The following is a 16,438-nucleotide window of genomic DNA, read 5'->3' as shown; positions in this document are numbered from 1 at the left end:
TAAGTTACAGCGGCGTAGTGTATCCTTGGCGGCGTAAGGGCGCGCAATTCAATTTGATGTGATGGAGGCGTGTTTTTTATGTAAATACGTTGTGACCCGACGTAAACGGCGTTTTTTTTTAATGGCGCATGCGCGGTCCGTGGGGGTATCCCAGTGCGCATGCTCGAAATTAAACCGGAACAAGCCAATACTTACGACGGTGACGTCATTCTACGCAAATCCCTATTCGCGAACGACTTATGCAAACGACGTAAAAAATTCAAAAGGCGACGCGGGAACGACGGCCATACTTAACATTGAGTACGCCTCATAATAGCAGGGGTAACTATACGCCGGAAAAAGCCGATCGCAAACGACGTAAAAAAATGCGCCGGCCGGACGTACGTTCGTGGATCGCCGTAACTAGCTAATTTTCATACTGGACGTGGAATTCGACGGAAACGCCACCTATCGGCCGGCGGAAAAATGCATCTACGATCCGACGGCGTACTAAGACGTACGCCTGTCGGATCGATCCGAGATGCAGTCGTATCTTGTTTTGTAGATACAAAGATACGACGCGGGAAATTTAAAATTACGCGGCGTATCAATAGATACGCCTGCGTAATTCTTTTGTGGATCTGCCACACAGTGTGTAGAGGATATATATGCATCCCAGGTGTTGTATATATATTTATACACTGTATTGAGTTTAGCTAGATCCGCTCTTCCTAATATACTGACAGGTAGGCAGATGATTGTGCTAGCTGCAGTACTTTCACGTGGTGTACTGTCTGTGTCCTCTGCACAGTGGGCACCTAAAGCTACGTTGTGTGTGTACTGTCTGTCCTCTGCACAGTGTGCAACTAAAGCTACGTGGTGTGTACTGTCTGTGTCCTCTGCACAGTGTGCACCTAAAGCTACGTAAAGCTGGTGTTTCTCATATTAATTCCTAGAGGCAGGGATCTGTCATATTTATACCACAGGCAGGGGATCATTCTGCAAGTACTTTCACGTGGTGTACTGTCTGTGTCCTCTGCACAGTGTGCACCTAAAGCTACGTGGTGTGTATACTGTCTGTGTCCTCTGCACAGTGTGCACCTAAAGCTACCTGGTGTGTGTACTGTCTGTGTCCTCTGCACAGTGTGCACCTAAAGCTACGTAAAGCTGGTGTTCTCATATTAATTCCTGCAGGCAGAGATCTGCTCATATTAATACCACAAGCAGGGATCAGCAGGTATTGTCAGTATTTGTGCAGCTACATCTCCCTGCAGGCCATTAGTATGTCTGGAAGGACAACAAGAAGAGGCAGAGGGTCACAAGCCGATAAAAGAGGGCAAGCAGGCTCTGCGTCTAGAGGCGACAGTGCTGGTTGTGGACACGGTGCATCCTCATCAGCATGTAGCCGTGGGACACGCTTGTCCTTTTTTCCGGCAGCTGGCCGTGTTGAGCCTCAACATGCAGAAGACTTGGTAGAGTGGATGACCAAGCCGTCCTCATCCTCCTCATCCTCTCTCACCCAGGCTCAGGGTACTTTGTCTGGCAAAGCAGCTTCCAACACGGCCTCTTCCCTCTGCTCAATGGCATCAGTCACTCCTTCCCTAGCCCCACCATGTCCTCCTGAGGAGTCCCCCGAAGTGTTTGACCACAGTGTTGGGTACATGCTTCAGGAGGATGCACAGCGTTTTGAAGGCTCCGATGATGGTACACAGCTAGAGGAAGGCAGTAACGTGAGCCGAGAGAGAGGGGGTGCCGAAGAAGGACAGCAATCTGGCAGTCATGTTCCCCCAGCTGCAGCATACTGCCACGTTTTCTACAGTGATGAGGAGGGAGGGGATGATGAGGTCACTGACTCCACGTGGGTGCCTAATAGGAGAGAGGAGGAGGAGGAGGCGGCACATCTCCAATGAGGCAGGATGCCCTCCTGGGGCCAGCTTAAGGGCAGCACACCGACTGCATCACAAAGCAGAGCTCTGCAAAAAGTGCCCGTTTTTACGAAATGTCTGTAAAAATACGGATGGTTGGCAACACTGATCACTACCTATCACAGTTTTGAAGGCCATAAAATGCCAAGATGTGTGCTAGGGACAACAGTGGTGTGCATGCGTGCATTCTCCTTGTGCCATGATGAATGTGTGTGTTTAACGTGCAAAGATGCCTACTGTGAGGCATCTCCTGACTTCTCTTCCCTCAGCAGATGGGGTAGCCTCGGTTAGGGGGGAATGTCTGGTTCGGGGGTCAGGTCATTACGTATGTCAATCTCCAGGCCCTTTCTCACAGCGAAGTTGTGCAGCATGCAACATGCACCGATGATCTGGCACACAAAGTTTGGGGAATACAACAGGGTCCCCCCGGACTTATCCAGGCATCGGAAACGGGACTTCAGGAGGCCAAAGGTGCGTTCCACCACTGCACGGGTACGTATGTGTGCATCATTGTATTTTTGCTCTCCTCTGGTTTCGGGATTCTGGAATGGAGTCATGAGATGGGATCCAAGTGCATATGCAGAGTCACCTGGAAGGGAAAAGACAGGAGGATGTTAGTCATGCATGTGCCCCTCGTGATGTCTGCATCATGGGGTCGGACAGTCATACCTGACTCCCATGTCACTCACCAACCAGCCAGCTGTTCTCGTACACGTTCTGTTCAAATTCTGTTGGGATGGTGCTTTGACGGTATATGTAGCTGTCGTGGCTGGACCCTGGGTGTTTGCCATGGATGTGCCATATGAGGCATTGGGCATCAGCTATCACCTGTACGTTGATGGAATGCTAATGCTTACGATTGCATTATATGTGCTCTGTGTCACAGGGGGCCGTAGTGCCACATGTGTGCAATCAATGGCCCCCACGGTGCGTGGGAATCCTGCAATTCTGACGAAATCCCGCATTGCCTTCACCCGCAGATGCTCCTGGGTGGGTCTGATGATTTGGTTGGCCATGCATCTGAGGATTGCGGGGACAATCTGGTGCACACATCTGCTAATGGAGGATTGTGCCATCCCAGCTACGACTCCACTTGTACGCTGGAATGAGCCACTGGCAAGGAAATGGAGTGTTGCCAGTACCTTGACCAGTGGCTCCACTGTTTGTGAGCGGTGTGTCTGGCTGGTGATGTCATCTTTCAGGGTTGTGGTTAATTCCAGGATGGCAGTAAGGCTGAATCTGAAGATGCGATACACCTCAGAATCACACATGCCAAAGATGTTTATGCGCGGTCGGTATATCCTCTCCCGTGCCCTCCTCCTTCTACGCGCATCTAAAGCCAGTAGTATAGCTATGACCATGGATGCCCCTGGTATGTTGGCATACAGATTGTTGTCCTGCAAGTGTGGCTGCTCAGATCGTCCTTAACGGTCCTGCTGAAGCTGACCTGCACACGTCTGCTGCAAAGTTAAAGCTGCTTTTATGAGGGGTAACTTTAGACCGGACGTATGACCTATGCGCGGCACGCGTAGCATGCGTCGGACGTGCGTACATTCGTGGATCGCCGTATCTCCCTCATTTGCATATTTGCATAGCAAAACAATGGTGCGTCCAAAAATTACGTCGGCAAAAAAACGATTTTTCAGGCGTATCTCGTTTTGTGGATACGGCGCATAGATACGACGGCGCAAATTTACACTTACGCCGCGCATCTCGAGATACGCCGGCGTAAGGGCTTTGTGGATCCGCCCCTTTTTGTTTACATGAAAACTACGTGGAACTCCCAAACATTATGGCCCGGATTCACATACATTGGCGCATATTTATGCCGGCGGAGCGTATCGAATATACGCTACGCCGACGCAGCGCAGAGAGGCAAGCACAGTATTCACAATGCACTTGCTCCCACTCGCTCTCAAATCTATGCTGGGTTTCCTCGGCGCAAGCCAGCGTAGGTGGAAGTGGGCGTGAGCCATGCTAATGAGGCGTGACCGGCTAATGATTGGCCAAGCGCCATAGAAGTACTTAAAACGAACGGCGCATGCGCCGTCCCGGGGCCGCATCCCAGTGCGCATGCTCAGAATCACGTCGAAACAACTGCCTAAGATACGTCGAATCACTGCCTACGACGTGAACGTAACCTACACCTAGCCATATTCAAGTTCTACGTAAACGATGTAAAATACGACGGCTGTGTTCCCTGGTCCATACCTTTGCATGAGTTGCACCTCCTATATGGCGAATAACTTTACGCCAGACGTACGACTTACGCAAACCGCGTATATTATGCGCCCGGTGCAACTTTGTTCGTGAATCGGCGTATGTCCCTAATTGGCATATGTGCATAGAAAATCAATGAGAGCGCCACTTGCGGCCAGCGTAAATATGTGCCCACGATACGCCGGTGTAGGAAAGTTACGTCGGTCGGATGAAGCCTATTTTCAGGCGTATCTCAGTTCATGGGCACGACGCATAGATACAACGGCGCATATTTACACTTACGCGGCGTATCTCGAGATACGTCAGCGTAAGTGCTTTGTGAATCCGGGCCTATATATTTTTTTAAAGCAAAGGCCATACAGATTAAAATGGTGGGCATTTTTTTTTCCACACAGTATTTGCGCAGTGATTTTTAAAACAGATTTTTTTGGGGAAAGAATACACTTTTTTTAATTTTAATGCACTAAGGCCCCGTACTCACGACCAAACATGTCTGCTGAAACTGGCCCGCAGGCCAGTTTCAGCAGACATGTTTGGTCGTGTGTGGGCGCGAGCGGGCCGAATTCCAGCAAACATTTGCCCGCCGGGCCTTTTCCCAGCAGACAAATATTCGTGGACTTGTTTTAAAACAGTCCGCTGGAATTCGGCCCGCTCGGACATGTACGGTCGTCAGTACAGACCTACCGTACATGTCCAGGCGCCCGCCGTCCCTCGCATGCGTCGAATGACTTCGACGCATGCGTGGAAGCATTTTAAAGGCGGGCCGCCCACGTCGCCGCGTCATTGTCGCGGCGACACCGCGTCATCGACGCGGCGACACCGCGGACACGCCCCGCGTATTGTTTACGCGCGGACTTCTGTACGATGGTGTGTACAACCATCGTACAGAAGCCCTCTGGCAGACATGTATGGTGGAAACGGTCCGACGGACCGCTTTCACCATACATGTTTGCTCGTGAGTACCCGGCCTAAAACACACTATATTGTCCAAATGTTTGATGAAATAAAAAAGATGATCTTAGGCAGAGTACATGGATACCAAACACGACATGCTTTAAAATTGCGCACAAACGCGTAGTGGCGAAAAACTACATACATTTTTAAAAGCCTTTACAGGTTACCACTTTAAATTTACAGAGGAGGGATACCTCACATGCATGGTGCAATTGCTGATTACATATGACGCCAGACTGACGCTTGCGTTCGCCTTTGCGCGAGAGCAGGGGGGGACAGGGGTGCTTTTTTTTTATTATTATTTATTTTGCTGGGCATACGTGCACCATTTATATATTGCCGAAGCATGGGGGCATCGTCCTGCAAAAGTTATGCCGCGTACACATGGTCGACTTTTCCACGGGCAAACCTCCATCGGAATTTCGACCGTATGTACGCGGCATTATGAGCAGATCGCTCCTCTGCCCCTGCTGCCCCCATGCTTTGGCACATATGCTCTTTTTTTTAACTGTGGTGGGGAAATCACATTCTACAGCGTTGGAGTCACGGCTTTATGTATCCTGGGAGAAAACGATGTTGCTGTCAAGATAAATAAATCTGCACTCCAGCTGAATGGCATACCTGAAAACAAAAAAATGGTTAACAATAAAACACAGTAAACAGTAAAGTATAAAAAAATTACATACCTGAAAAGCAAGCATGATAAAACATAATAACAATAAAACATTGCAGAATAGAATACAGTCAAAAAGAGCAGGACAATAGAAAGAGAATAGAGAGGGAGAGAACAATAAAACGACAACTATTTTTTATTTTTTTATTTTATATTTTTTTTGTGTTTTTTATTTTTTAACACTTTTTTTGCAACTGTAGCTGTAACTGTTCGGTTCCAGGTTTGGGTCTCCCAAAATGCAATGGCATCTTGGGAGACCCTGTGTAAGTGTGTCCTAGTCTGTGAAATTATGTATCCTACACTAATACTGCACTAGTGTGTGGTAGCATTCAAAACATTCACCAATGCAAAGACCAGGATTGTCAGGACAGCATGGACAAAAATAACGGGTGTCACACATAAATCCGCGCTTTCTACAGACATGACATTTTCTTTGGGGGGCTCATTGGGTAGGGGTACTCGGGAGGACATGCGGAAAATGCCTCTCATGCAGCCGGCTTACTGCATTTGGTTGGGGATGGTGAGGTGCAGCACCGCCTGGATACAGGAGGGCTCGAACAATATCTCCTTGGAATTTACGGAAAGATCCAGTCCGTCCTGAAGCTTTGTATAGCACAAAAGCATTCAGCAAAGCCAATTTAAATAAATATACAGACACTTTTTTGTACCAGCGTCTGGCCTTACGGGCAACTAGATACGGCACCAACTGGTCGTTGAGGTCCACCCCTCCCATATTTTGGGAAAATAAATATATGGACAGCCGCACTCCGAAAAAAACTTGACGGTTGCCTTTATTTGAGAAAAGGATAAAAGCACTACAAATCACAGCAGACAGTGGGATGTACAGCTGACGCATTTCGCACTGAGGTCTAGTGCTTAGTCATGACTAAGCACTAGACCTCAGTGCGAAACGTGTCAGTGGATTGCCGGCACCTGTGGCTTCTGAGAGGACACTGATTGCCTATTGCACCCATCTGGAGCAGTAACCTCCCTTCCCTCCCATATTTTGGTTATATTCGTGGACACAAATGGTTTTCTCCACAACACCAGTCGCCGTACGAATTTGGACTGTCGTGTCTGCGTGAAGGGAGAAAAGAGCGAAAACATTCTTATTATCCCTCCACTTCACATCGAGCAAATTATTACACCTTGAGCAGGCTCTCTCCCCCAGCCTAAGACGGGATTCTACAAGCCACTGGGGTAAGCCCAGGCGATTAGGTCGCACGGTGCCACATGTGCCAATCTGATGACTAAAAAGTGGCACGCTCGTGTAATAATTGTCCACATATAAGTAGTACCCCTTTTTGAATAAAGGTGACACCAAGTTCCAAACCATTTTGCCAGCACTCCCTATGTAATCTGAGCAGTTCTCTGGCTCTATGTGACTATCTTTTGCCTCATAAACCATAAAACTAGATGTATAGCCTGTGGCCCATCACAGAGCTTATACATCTTTACCCCATAACTGGCACGCTTGCTGGGAAGGTACTATTTGAAAGACAAGCAGCCAGAAAATGTAATCAGGGACTCATCAACGCAGACAACTTGATGGGGAGTAAACAAGGCTGCAAAACGTTTGTTGAAGTGGTTTATGAGGGGCCGAATTTTGTAGAGCCAATCGAATTCAGGGTCTCCACGAGGATGGCAAAGTTCATTGCTGTTGAAATGCATGAACCGCAAGATCTGCTCGTATCGTGCCCTGGTCATGGAGGCAGAGAACACGGGCACATGGTAAACTGGGTCACTGGACCAATATAACCGCAGCTCACTCAATTTAACTATGCCCATGTCGAGGGAAAGGCCCAGAAAGGTCTTAAAATCGGAAATCGTAATTTGTTTCCATTCTTTTGCAAGGGAGGACTGGGGAGTAGCAGCTATGTATTGACCAGCATACAAATTAGTTTGGTCCACAATAGATCTATAGAGATCTTCGGTGAAAAACAGCGAATAAAAATCAATTGCTGTAAAATCAACGGTTTCCACCTGAATTCAGGGTTGGCCAGTGAATGGGGGAAGTATGGGTGCTGCAGAAGTGGTGGGCACCCAATCAGGATTGGCTAATTCTGCAGGAAGGACACTAAGGCCACGCCAGGCCTGTCTTTGTTTTCTTCTTGGTGGCAGCGGGACACTACTTGTGCTTGCCACCTCGCCAGCTTGAACTGCACTTATGTAGCGCCCCCTTTACTCTCAGTAAGGGCACTACGCTAAAGTTAGTGGGAGGATGAGAGAGATAAGTTGCTCTCATCCTTGATTTTGTTAAATTTGGCTGTCGCCAAATTCTGGATTGTACTGTGGGTCAGTCTGCGTTCCAGGGATGCGGTACCATCCCTGGGCGGTAGATGGCGCAGAGAGATCCAGGCGGAGTCGCTCCTTCCCAGCAGCCAATGAGAGGAGTTGAGCCTTGCTGTGCATGCTGGGAGGGGGTATTTCTGTGGCGGAGGCCGTTGTTCTGGGTTCTTCGCGGGTTCCTGGTTCCAGGTGCGGCACCCACCTTTAGGGTCTGCGCCCACCTGGCCTGGGGTCGCGCGCTACGCAGAGTTCCTGACTCTGGGCCCTCCTGGCCTGGAGCAACTGATGCCACAGAGGGGCCCCAGAGACTGACTGGGTCCCCCTTCTATTGAGAAGATCCCAGGCTGTATGCCGTTCGGTGGGGGATTGGCTTGAGGAAACTCGGAGGCAGGTTATCCAAAAGGGCTTGAACGAACCATAGGGGATCTGGTGACCGGTTACTGACAGGTACGCTGAAACTGTCAGACGGTGACCCTAACGTGATTTATTGGGAAGATTCGCTCTGCTGTTTACATTGCCAGCATTGAGCCTGTGGCAGAGGCCTCAACTGGCATCTTAATCCAATCAGAGCCAGGCCTTTGGCAGAGGCCTGTTCTTCCCAGCAACTTTAAAGTGACGCTCTGGCTGCCAGGCCTGTGGCAGGGGTCTGTCCGGGGGCACTTCACCCACTCTGGCTGGAGTGGCAATGAAATGTATTACCTCAGAAAGCAGGACTGCTTTCCTACTATCCAAAGCCTGATACCGCAAAGTTCCTTTACTTCATCAACCTTTTCTGTCTACCTCAAGTTGATGTTGGTCATGTTGGGCCAAGAAATAAAGCATTCAGAAAACCTTATCTACGAATTGGACATTCGCTTATTGCTCTACTCACTACCTTCACCCCTAGACAACATATAGAGGTAACTTAACACGCCAATCCCAATTCAACCAGCGGCTCCTCCGGGGGTAGCGCTACACTTATGGGACTCGCCACATCACCAAGTGTTACTGCAGTGCTGGATGTATGACCAGAGTGTACTAGGCCGCTGGTGCTTGCCAGTTCACCAGAAGGATAAGCGGCACTAGTACTTTGCGTATCTGTAGAGGCTGATATGCACACACGTTACCCGGTAACAACGGGTTCTCTGTTCATGTGTACACACACACGTGTTCTGACCTAAATGTGGCTGGGCTTTCCTATATATAAGATATCCACCCAAAAATAGCAGACCAAATCTCCTGAGATTTGCTTGTCCTATCAGGACACCGGGCTTCTCCAAAATGGTGCTGGAGACAATTATAGAGGCCAAACAGCTCTGAACATTCATGGGCACAGCTGAGCCCTGCATTCTTTATGTAGCGCACTGCTGAGCCCTGCATTATTTTTGTAGCGCACTGCTGGGCCCTGCATTCTTTATGTAGTGCACTGCTGAGCTCTGCATTCTTTATGTAGCACACTGCTGAGCCCTGCATTCTTTATGTAGCGCACTCCTGAGCCCTGCATTCTTTATGTAGCACGTGCCTGAGCGTTACTTAGCCCTGCATTTTTTATGTAGCGTGATCCTTAGCCCTGCATTCTTTATGTAGCGTGATCCTTAGCCCTGCATTCTTTATGTAGCGTGATCCTTAGCCCTGCATTCTTTATGTAGTGTGATCCTTAGCCCTGCATTCTTTATGTATCACACTCCTGAACTCTGTAAGTAGTGCACTCTTGAACTCTGTACTCTGTCTTTTCTTATCTTCATAAAATTTGTAGTCATATTTCAAAAAATTCTAAGAAGTATCTTTTGTTTTGTTGAAGGATAAACTTTAGTGGAGTATGATCCTATACACCCCCAGGTAGATATGTAACCTCAGACACCATAGGCAGAAGGGCAGCATTGGCAAAATAAATAATGAATTCTAGATGAGGATGCAAACATGATAAATAAGAGTAACAACAATCTGTAGGATGTTTCCACCTCCATAATTCAATGAAACCCGCAGCTGCTTCCCAATGAGATAAGTCATGATTGGACACCTGTTGTGGATTAGAAGTATCTATGGTATAATCTAAAATAAATATAATCTAAAATATTATTTAAGTCTCCTGATATTAGCAGCTTAGACGGGGAGTGAGGTGCTAATTTATCCAACACATCATAAAGAATGGCACTGGAGAATAGAGGAGGAATATACATATTTACCAGTGCTAAATGGTGTGAATAGACTTCAATAAATACCGCCACATAATGTTCCCCGGGGTCAGTACTTACCACATCTATTGAGCACGGTAAAGACTTATGTAGCAAGATTGATACTTCTCTTGCAGAAGAGGAGAATGTGGCATGTATTGCTTGTTGGATCCAGGGATGTTACAGAGCAAGAATTTTACTGCAGGTGAGTCTTCAGGAGGAAAATAAGGTATGGGTGTTGGGCCTGTAAAAATTTCATTACCACGGCCCGTTTAAATTTGGAATTAAGTCCCCTGACATTCGAGGAGACAATGTTAATATTTGACATTACTGTAATATCAATTATAACCACTAGATGGGAGTCCAGTACCAGAAATGAAGCCTAGAGCCATACATAGTCACTTACAGTGCTGAAACACATAAAAATAACAAGGACACTTGTGACATTAAAACAACCCTTTCTCCCTGAGCAAACTATGCCCAGAAACAGAGAGGTAACTATGAAAGTGCAAAAAACTCACCCGCAAAAAAAAATACAAATGTAAAAACTGTCCATCCCTGTCTCGCCAGCATATCAAACGTAAAAACTTGCTGGAAAACTTAAATCCCAAGGAAAAACAACAATTTAGATAATCTTCACTGATGGGGTTACTCCATGAACTCCACAGAGGAAGAGAGGGGAGAATTCAAGTCTAATATTTTATTTTATGACCTGTCCACAAACAAAAAGTCCCAGGGAGAACTCCGTTTCCCACATATAGATTCACGAGATGATATTAAGGTTTGCTATGAAATAGAAGTAATAAGGTAAGGCCAAAGGTACAAAAAAATAAAAATAAAGATAAGCCCAATTTGCAGTATATGCAGGCCAACTAGACTTTTAGGATCATATATATATTATTATATATATTTGTTATCCAAGTTACCAAGGAAATAGAAGCGGACAATTGGCAAACTGGACCACAATCCAATTTGCCTAAAGAGAGCATTAAAAGCCCTTACCTCTAATAAAACCATAGTAATTAAACCGTCAGATAAAGGTGGTACCTTGGTAGTGATGGATGTGGAGCAGTATGAGAACAACATGTGCTACAATATCATTCGGAATTCCAAATGTTATCGTCCTGTTCCGGTGTCTCACATCCAGTACTACATGAGGAAATATAGGGACATTATTGCCAAAGCACAACATAGAGACATCATAGACTCAAACTCATTCAAATATTTGGATACGGCCAATTTCACTACTCCAACATTTTATGCACTTCCAAAAGTGCATAAAAGTTTGACGAACCCTCCAGGTCGACCTATAATTTCGGGTTGTGGATCCCTGACTAAGAGAGCGAGTCAATTGATTGACGAATACTTACACCCACATGTGAAGGGGTTATTTTCATATGTAAAGGATACCATTGATTTATTGAAGATCACTGATGGGTTGCAAATACCCCAGGGGTCTTGGCTGGTCACCAGGCTCTTTATAACTCCATACCCCATAGTTCCTCAACGAGCGTGACCTCGATTCATGGAAATACAATTACTTCGTTATTGAACTGTCGAGTTTCATATTGACACATAATATTTTTGTGTTTAAGGGTTCCCCACTACCTCCAGATGCAGGGTGTTGCTTTGGGAGCCAAATGTGCTCCCTCATATGCAAACCTGTATCTGGGGGGGGGGTGGGAACGAGACCTTTTTGCACATGAATCTAAACTCGTCGATATAGGCCAGATAATATTGTGGCATCGCTATATCGACAATGTTTTTATGGTGTGGGCAGGATCAAAGGAAGACTTTTTGGACAGTTTACAGGTGAATACATATAACCTAAAATTCACATATACTTTTGATCAAGCAATAATTACTTTTCTGGATGTGGAGAGCTTCATGAATGAAATGGGGGAACTCTATTCTACCCTATATAGGAAACCCTCATCCGGCAACAGTTTGCTACATGCAAGCAGCTCGCATCCTGAGCAACTGATAAAAAGTATTCCGTACAGCCAGCTTCTAAGGATAAAGCGAAATTGTACTTTGGACGAAGACTTTCAAAAAGAGGCGGATTTGCTGCGCGACCGCCTCCTAATAAGAGGGTATAGTAAAACAAATCTGAAAAAGGCTTTCAATAGGGTAAAGAATTTGAATAGACATTCACTCATATATAAAACTAGACAGGAAAGGTCAAGCACATCCACAAGAGTGATTACTAAATTCAATAGACAGCATGCCAAGGTACGCACCATTTATAATAAATTCTGGTATCTGCTAACTGCAGATTAGAGAATTTCTAGATTCATCAAATCATACCCAGAAATCACATACAAGAGGTCTAGATTGTTGAGAGACACCTTGATGTCAAGTCATTACACAAGTAAGGGGACATCAAAAGCACAAGTACCAGGCACATACCCCTGTGGGAAATGCAATTTTTGTCCTTTTATTTTGGAAAGAAAAATGTCGATCTTCCGAATAACACGACATGGAAATGTGTACATAATGAAATGTTCTTGTGGTGCTTTTTATATAGGAAAAACAAAGCGCCCCTCTTCTGCAGAATTAGGGACCACGTTTTCGTAATTGCCTAACGCAGAAGAATGGAAACGCCAATCAGTCGTCATGTGGGGTTGTACAATGGCTTTAAGTCAATTGTTTTTTTTTAGTTTAGAACACATCCCATAACACGAACGTGGGGGAGATATAGATATTACAGGCCACCCGTTACCCTGGTTTGAATGAAGGGATTAGCTATAATCCCTTTTTGTGATCCTAACGGTGGATTGTTTGTTGGACTTTGGTGTTCATTTGCTTGTTTGGGATCCTCATTGGGACTTGTTCTGCTTCTGCCTTTGACATTCATTGAACTCAGCGTTTGATGCTCTTCCTCTTTTATTCCATCATCACCAGGATTTTATACCCAGCCCGGTGGTTGGTTACCATCTAGGAGTTGCCCTGAACAATATTCTGTGCCAGCGTGACCTCCCCGTTAAAGGGAGGTACATTTATTAAATGTTTATTCTTTTATTATTATTTTTGTTTGTTACGTTATCTCTCTTTATTGTACTTAATGGGTATGTATTGTGATGTGCATGCATGTAGGAATTTTTGCCGTGTCACATGTGGATAATCAACAACAATTATTTTTTATTTTTTGCTGATTGTGTTCCTCCAGGTTTTTTGAGCGCCCTCCCACCTTCCCCGTTCATCTGTCCAGATACCCATATGGACGCCCAAGGGTGTCCATAGGACCATCCCGCCCTTTACAGGGCGTGATTGGTCCAGTGTCTGCCCGCCTTGAGGTTCCGATGTGCCATGGTATTTTGAGGGTGAGTGCGGCAATTTTTTTGCTTTACCATCTATGCATGCTTGTGACTTAGCATTCCCAGCACTTTCATGTCTGCACAGAATGTTGTTGCAGACAAAGCCATGGACCAGAAGTGATGTCAGTTCCTACTTCCTACTTCCGGGTATCAGTCCATGGTCCTCAGATCCTCTTCCTTTTCGTCCGTGATGTGTCATCACAGCGGGACGTCGCACGTTGTGACGCATCGGGGGGATATATAAATTCCACATGGCATCAGCCATGTTTGGAAGCTCACATTGGACTGGGACATTCAATATAGGTATGTGATTTACCAATGGTGTGATATGGTGTTTTGCTGTATACCTTGTAAGAGATGGCTCTCCTGCCTGTGTGTTTTTTGTTTGTTTTTTTGAATATAGGTGTATAGGAGTTTTGGGCCGTTTTCCTTGGAATTTGTTTGTCTTTTTTGCCAGTTTTTTCTTTGGAGCGGAATCATTAGTAGCCCCTGGAGGGACATCTGGCCAAAAGTGGCCAGGATCTATCTATAGGTGAGAGAATTCTCCAATGCTTGAGAATATAAAGCTAAGTGTATCATATGGTATTAAAGCGGTTGTAAACCCCTCGATTAATTTTTTATTTATTTTTTCACCTGAAAGGCAAAAGCCATAATGAGCTAGTATGCACCTCATATTAGCTCATTATGAAATACTTACCTCGGAACAAGGTGAGAGGAACTTACCTGGTCCACGGCGAGCGAGATGTCATCTTGACTCGGCGTGTTTTCCGGGTATCGCCGCTCCAGCGCTGTGATTGGCTGGAGCGGCGATGACGTCACTCCCGCGCATGCGCATGGGAGACTTTAATTCGGCAAGGTCCGGCCGGCGGCTGCCGGTCCTTTAGCCGAGGATCAGCGGCGCATTGCGGGGGGAATATCTCCTAAACCGTACAGGTTTAGGAGATATTCTTTATACCTACAGGTAAGCCGTATTATAGGCTTACCTGTAGGTAAAAGTCAAAAATGTGGGTTTACAACCACTTTAAGTTATTATCTCTTTCATATATGTTTAGGTTTTTGGATTAATGTACCTGGATGATATAATTGGATAAGCCTGTTATGGACGTGTGCAATTCCTCCTTTGCCTTTTTCTTTCCTTTGTTTGATTCACCAAAAATATATTACAGGCACTTTATGAAACTCTTATCTAAGTGATATACAATACATCCCTCCCTATGGGAGATTTGGCAATTCCTTGGATGGAGGAACCATTTTATTTTTTTATTTTCTATTTTCCACATGTTAGCGACCTGATATCATGCATGCACAAGTTTTATTTCCTGACGCCAACATGGCGGCATACTAGTGATAGAGCTCCGCCTCTTGACCACTCCCTCAGGACCAGTGTGAATAGCATAAATTAAGGCATGGTTAGCCGCCACCCTATTCTTCTTTTTTTCCTCATACCTCACGTACCAGCGAAGAGTAAGCAGTACTATGTTCCCCCTCTGCCTCAGCGCAGTAGTCGTCTGGGTTGAGCCTCTCCCAGTGCGAAGTCCCAGCGCTCAGGCTGCTAAAAGCGCTATAGTCTGGGAGCCCCTTCTGTGGGTCTTATTGGGGCCCCTGCAGTGTTTCCTCTTTAGGAACAAAATATGCTTTTAAAATTGATAACTGCAGCGCTTGTGGAATATGGAGGGGCCAGCTATGCTTTATCTCCTTATGCCATACAGGGGCACCTGTACCTTTTACCTATATCTCCCTCTTTTGTCTTTCATTACCTTTCTTATTCACTGCTTCAGCAAAACAAACAGAATAAACTACAGGCTTGCCTTCTAACACAGGTACAGAGATAGGAAAGGTTCAGTCTCTTTAGCCAACAGATTGATATATAGACAAAGTACACGGCTATAGCCAGAGCTACAGTCTCTGATATGGTTTTGCTCACCCCAGCAGGTACACAATCCAATGGATCCTCTCACACAGCATGCTGCTGTCTGTCTCTCTCTCTCCAGACACACAACCCATCTCTGACAGGTTCAGCTCCGCTGACAATCAGGTCTGAAAGGGAAGTTCCTACCCTATTCAATTAACCCCTTCTTAACCCGCGCCAGACTGACCCTCTGCAGGTAGGTCTATGTGTGTGTGTATATACAGTTGTAGGTGTATGTAGATAAATTAGAAGGGAAAGTGGAATCCTTTTTCCTGTCTTCTCCTGCTCCTTCTGTCGCTTTTCAGCTGTCCTCGCCTCAGCTGGCCGTCACATTTCTCCACAGATCAAGAGTCAGTTACTGCTCCTAATACAAAGACCCTCAACAACTAGGGTGGGGACCACCGTATAAGTAAGTTTTCAGGAAAAGAGTGTCCTCTTATGCGTATCGCTTTGATTTGCTTCAGCCCCGCATGCCCACGCTCTCAAAAGAGCTGGGCCAAGGCAACGCAGACGTTCTTCAGGGGAGCATAGCCTGGATGGCGCTCCCACTCAGGAGAAAATTTCCAAGGAAGACGTCTTCGCTCCTCTTCCTCAGAGCCGGTGCCCCAGCAAGAGTCCTGCAGGGCCTATGGCGCAGTACTTATGCCCAGGAAGCTGGTGAGTAGACACTGCCTGGAGGAGTATGCAGCTAACAGGTAATGCCAAATGTCTTTATTATTGATAAAATGGCACAAGATTCTGTTTTGAACTCACCTTAATTACCTGAAGCTACTGTTGCACTTGTATTGTAAACTGTTGTAGACTGTTGCCATAGGAGACAGCGTTCCTATCAGTGCAGATGTGGCATCTTGCTGGATGCTTTTACCTGCGTGGCTGTCCTTCTGTAGAAGTCTTGGAGTCTGCCGGGTTGATGTTGCAGCTGCCTGGGGTGTCCTGGCCCTAATCCTCTCTCTCAGAGTTCTATTGAGGAGAGATGGAATCGCTTTGCAGACTGAGGCCCTGACACATGATTCAAAGCC

At 46.2% G+C, this 16,438-nt stretch overlaps 1 protein-coding gene across 1 annotated transcript in view; it reads right to left on the bottom strand.

The window, feature by feature from the left end:
- Window positions 1-15,554, bottom strand: part of LOC120909030 (disks large homolog 5-like) — a 40,052-nt gene extending 24,498 nt beyond the window's left edge. Inside the window, exon 1 of the mRNA XM_040320625.1 lies at window positions 15,435-15,554. Within this exon, the coding sequence (XP_040176559.1) occupies window positions 15,435-15,514 (80 nt within the window). The 5' untranslated portion in view covers window positions 15,515-15,554. The remainder of the gene's footprint in view (window positions 1-15,434) is intronic.
- Between the last annotated feature and the right edge of the window lie 884 nt (window positions 15,555-16,438).

Source organism: Rana temporaria, chromosome 8 (assembly GCF_905171775.1).
Source record: "Rana temporaria chromosome 8, aRanTem1.1, whole genome shotgun sequence".
Lineage (NCBI taxonomy): Eukaryota > Metazoa > Chordata > Amphibia > Anura > Ranidae > Rana > Rana temporaria.
The sequence above is the reverse complement of the archived record's forward strand: the minus strand, read 5'-3'. Positions and strand labels throughout refer to the sequence as shown.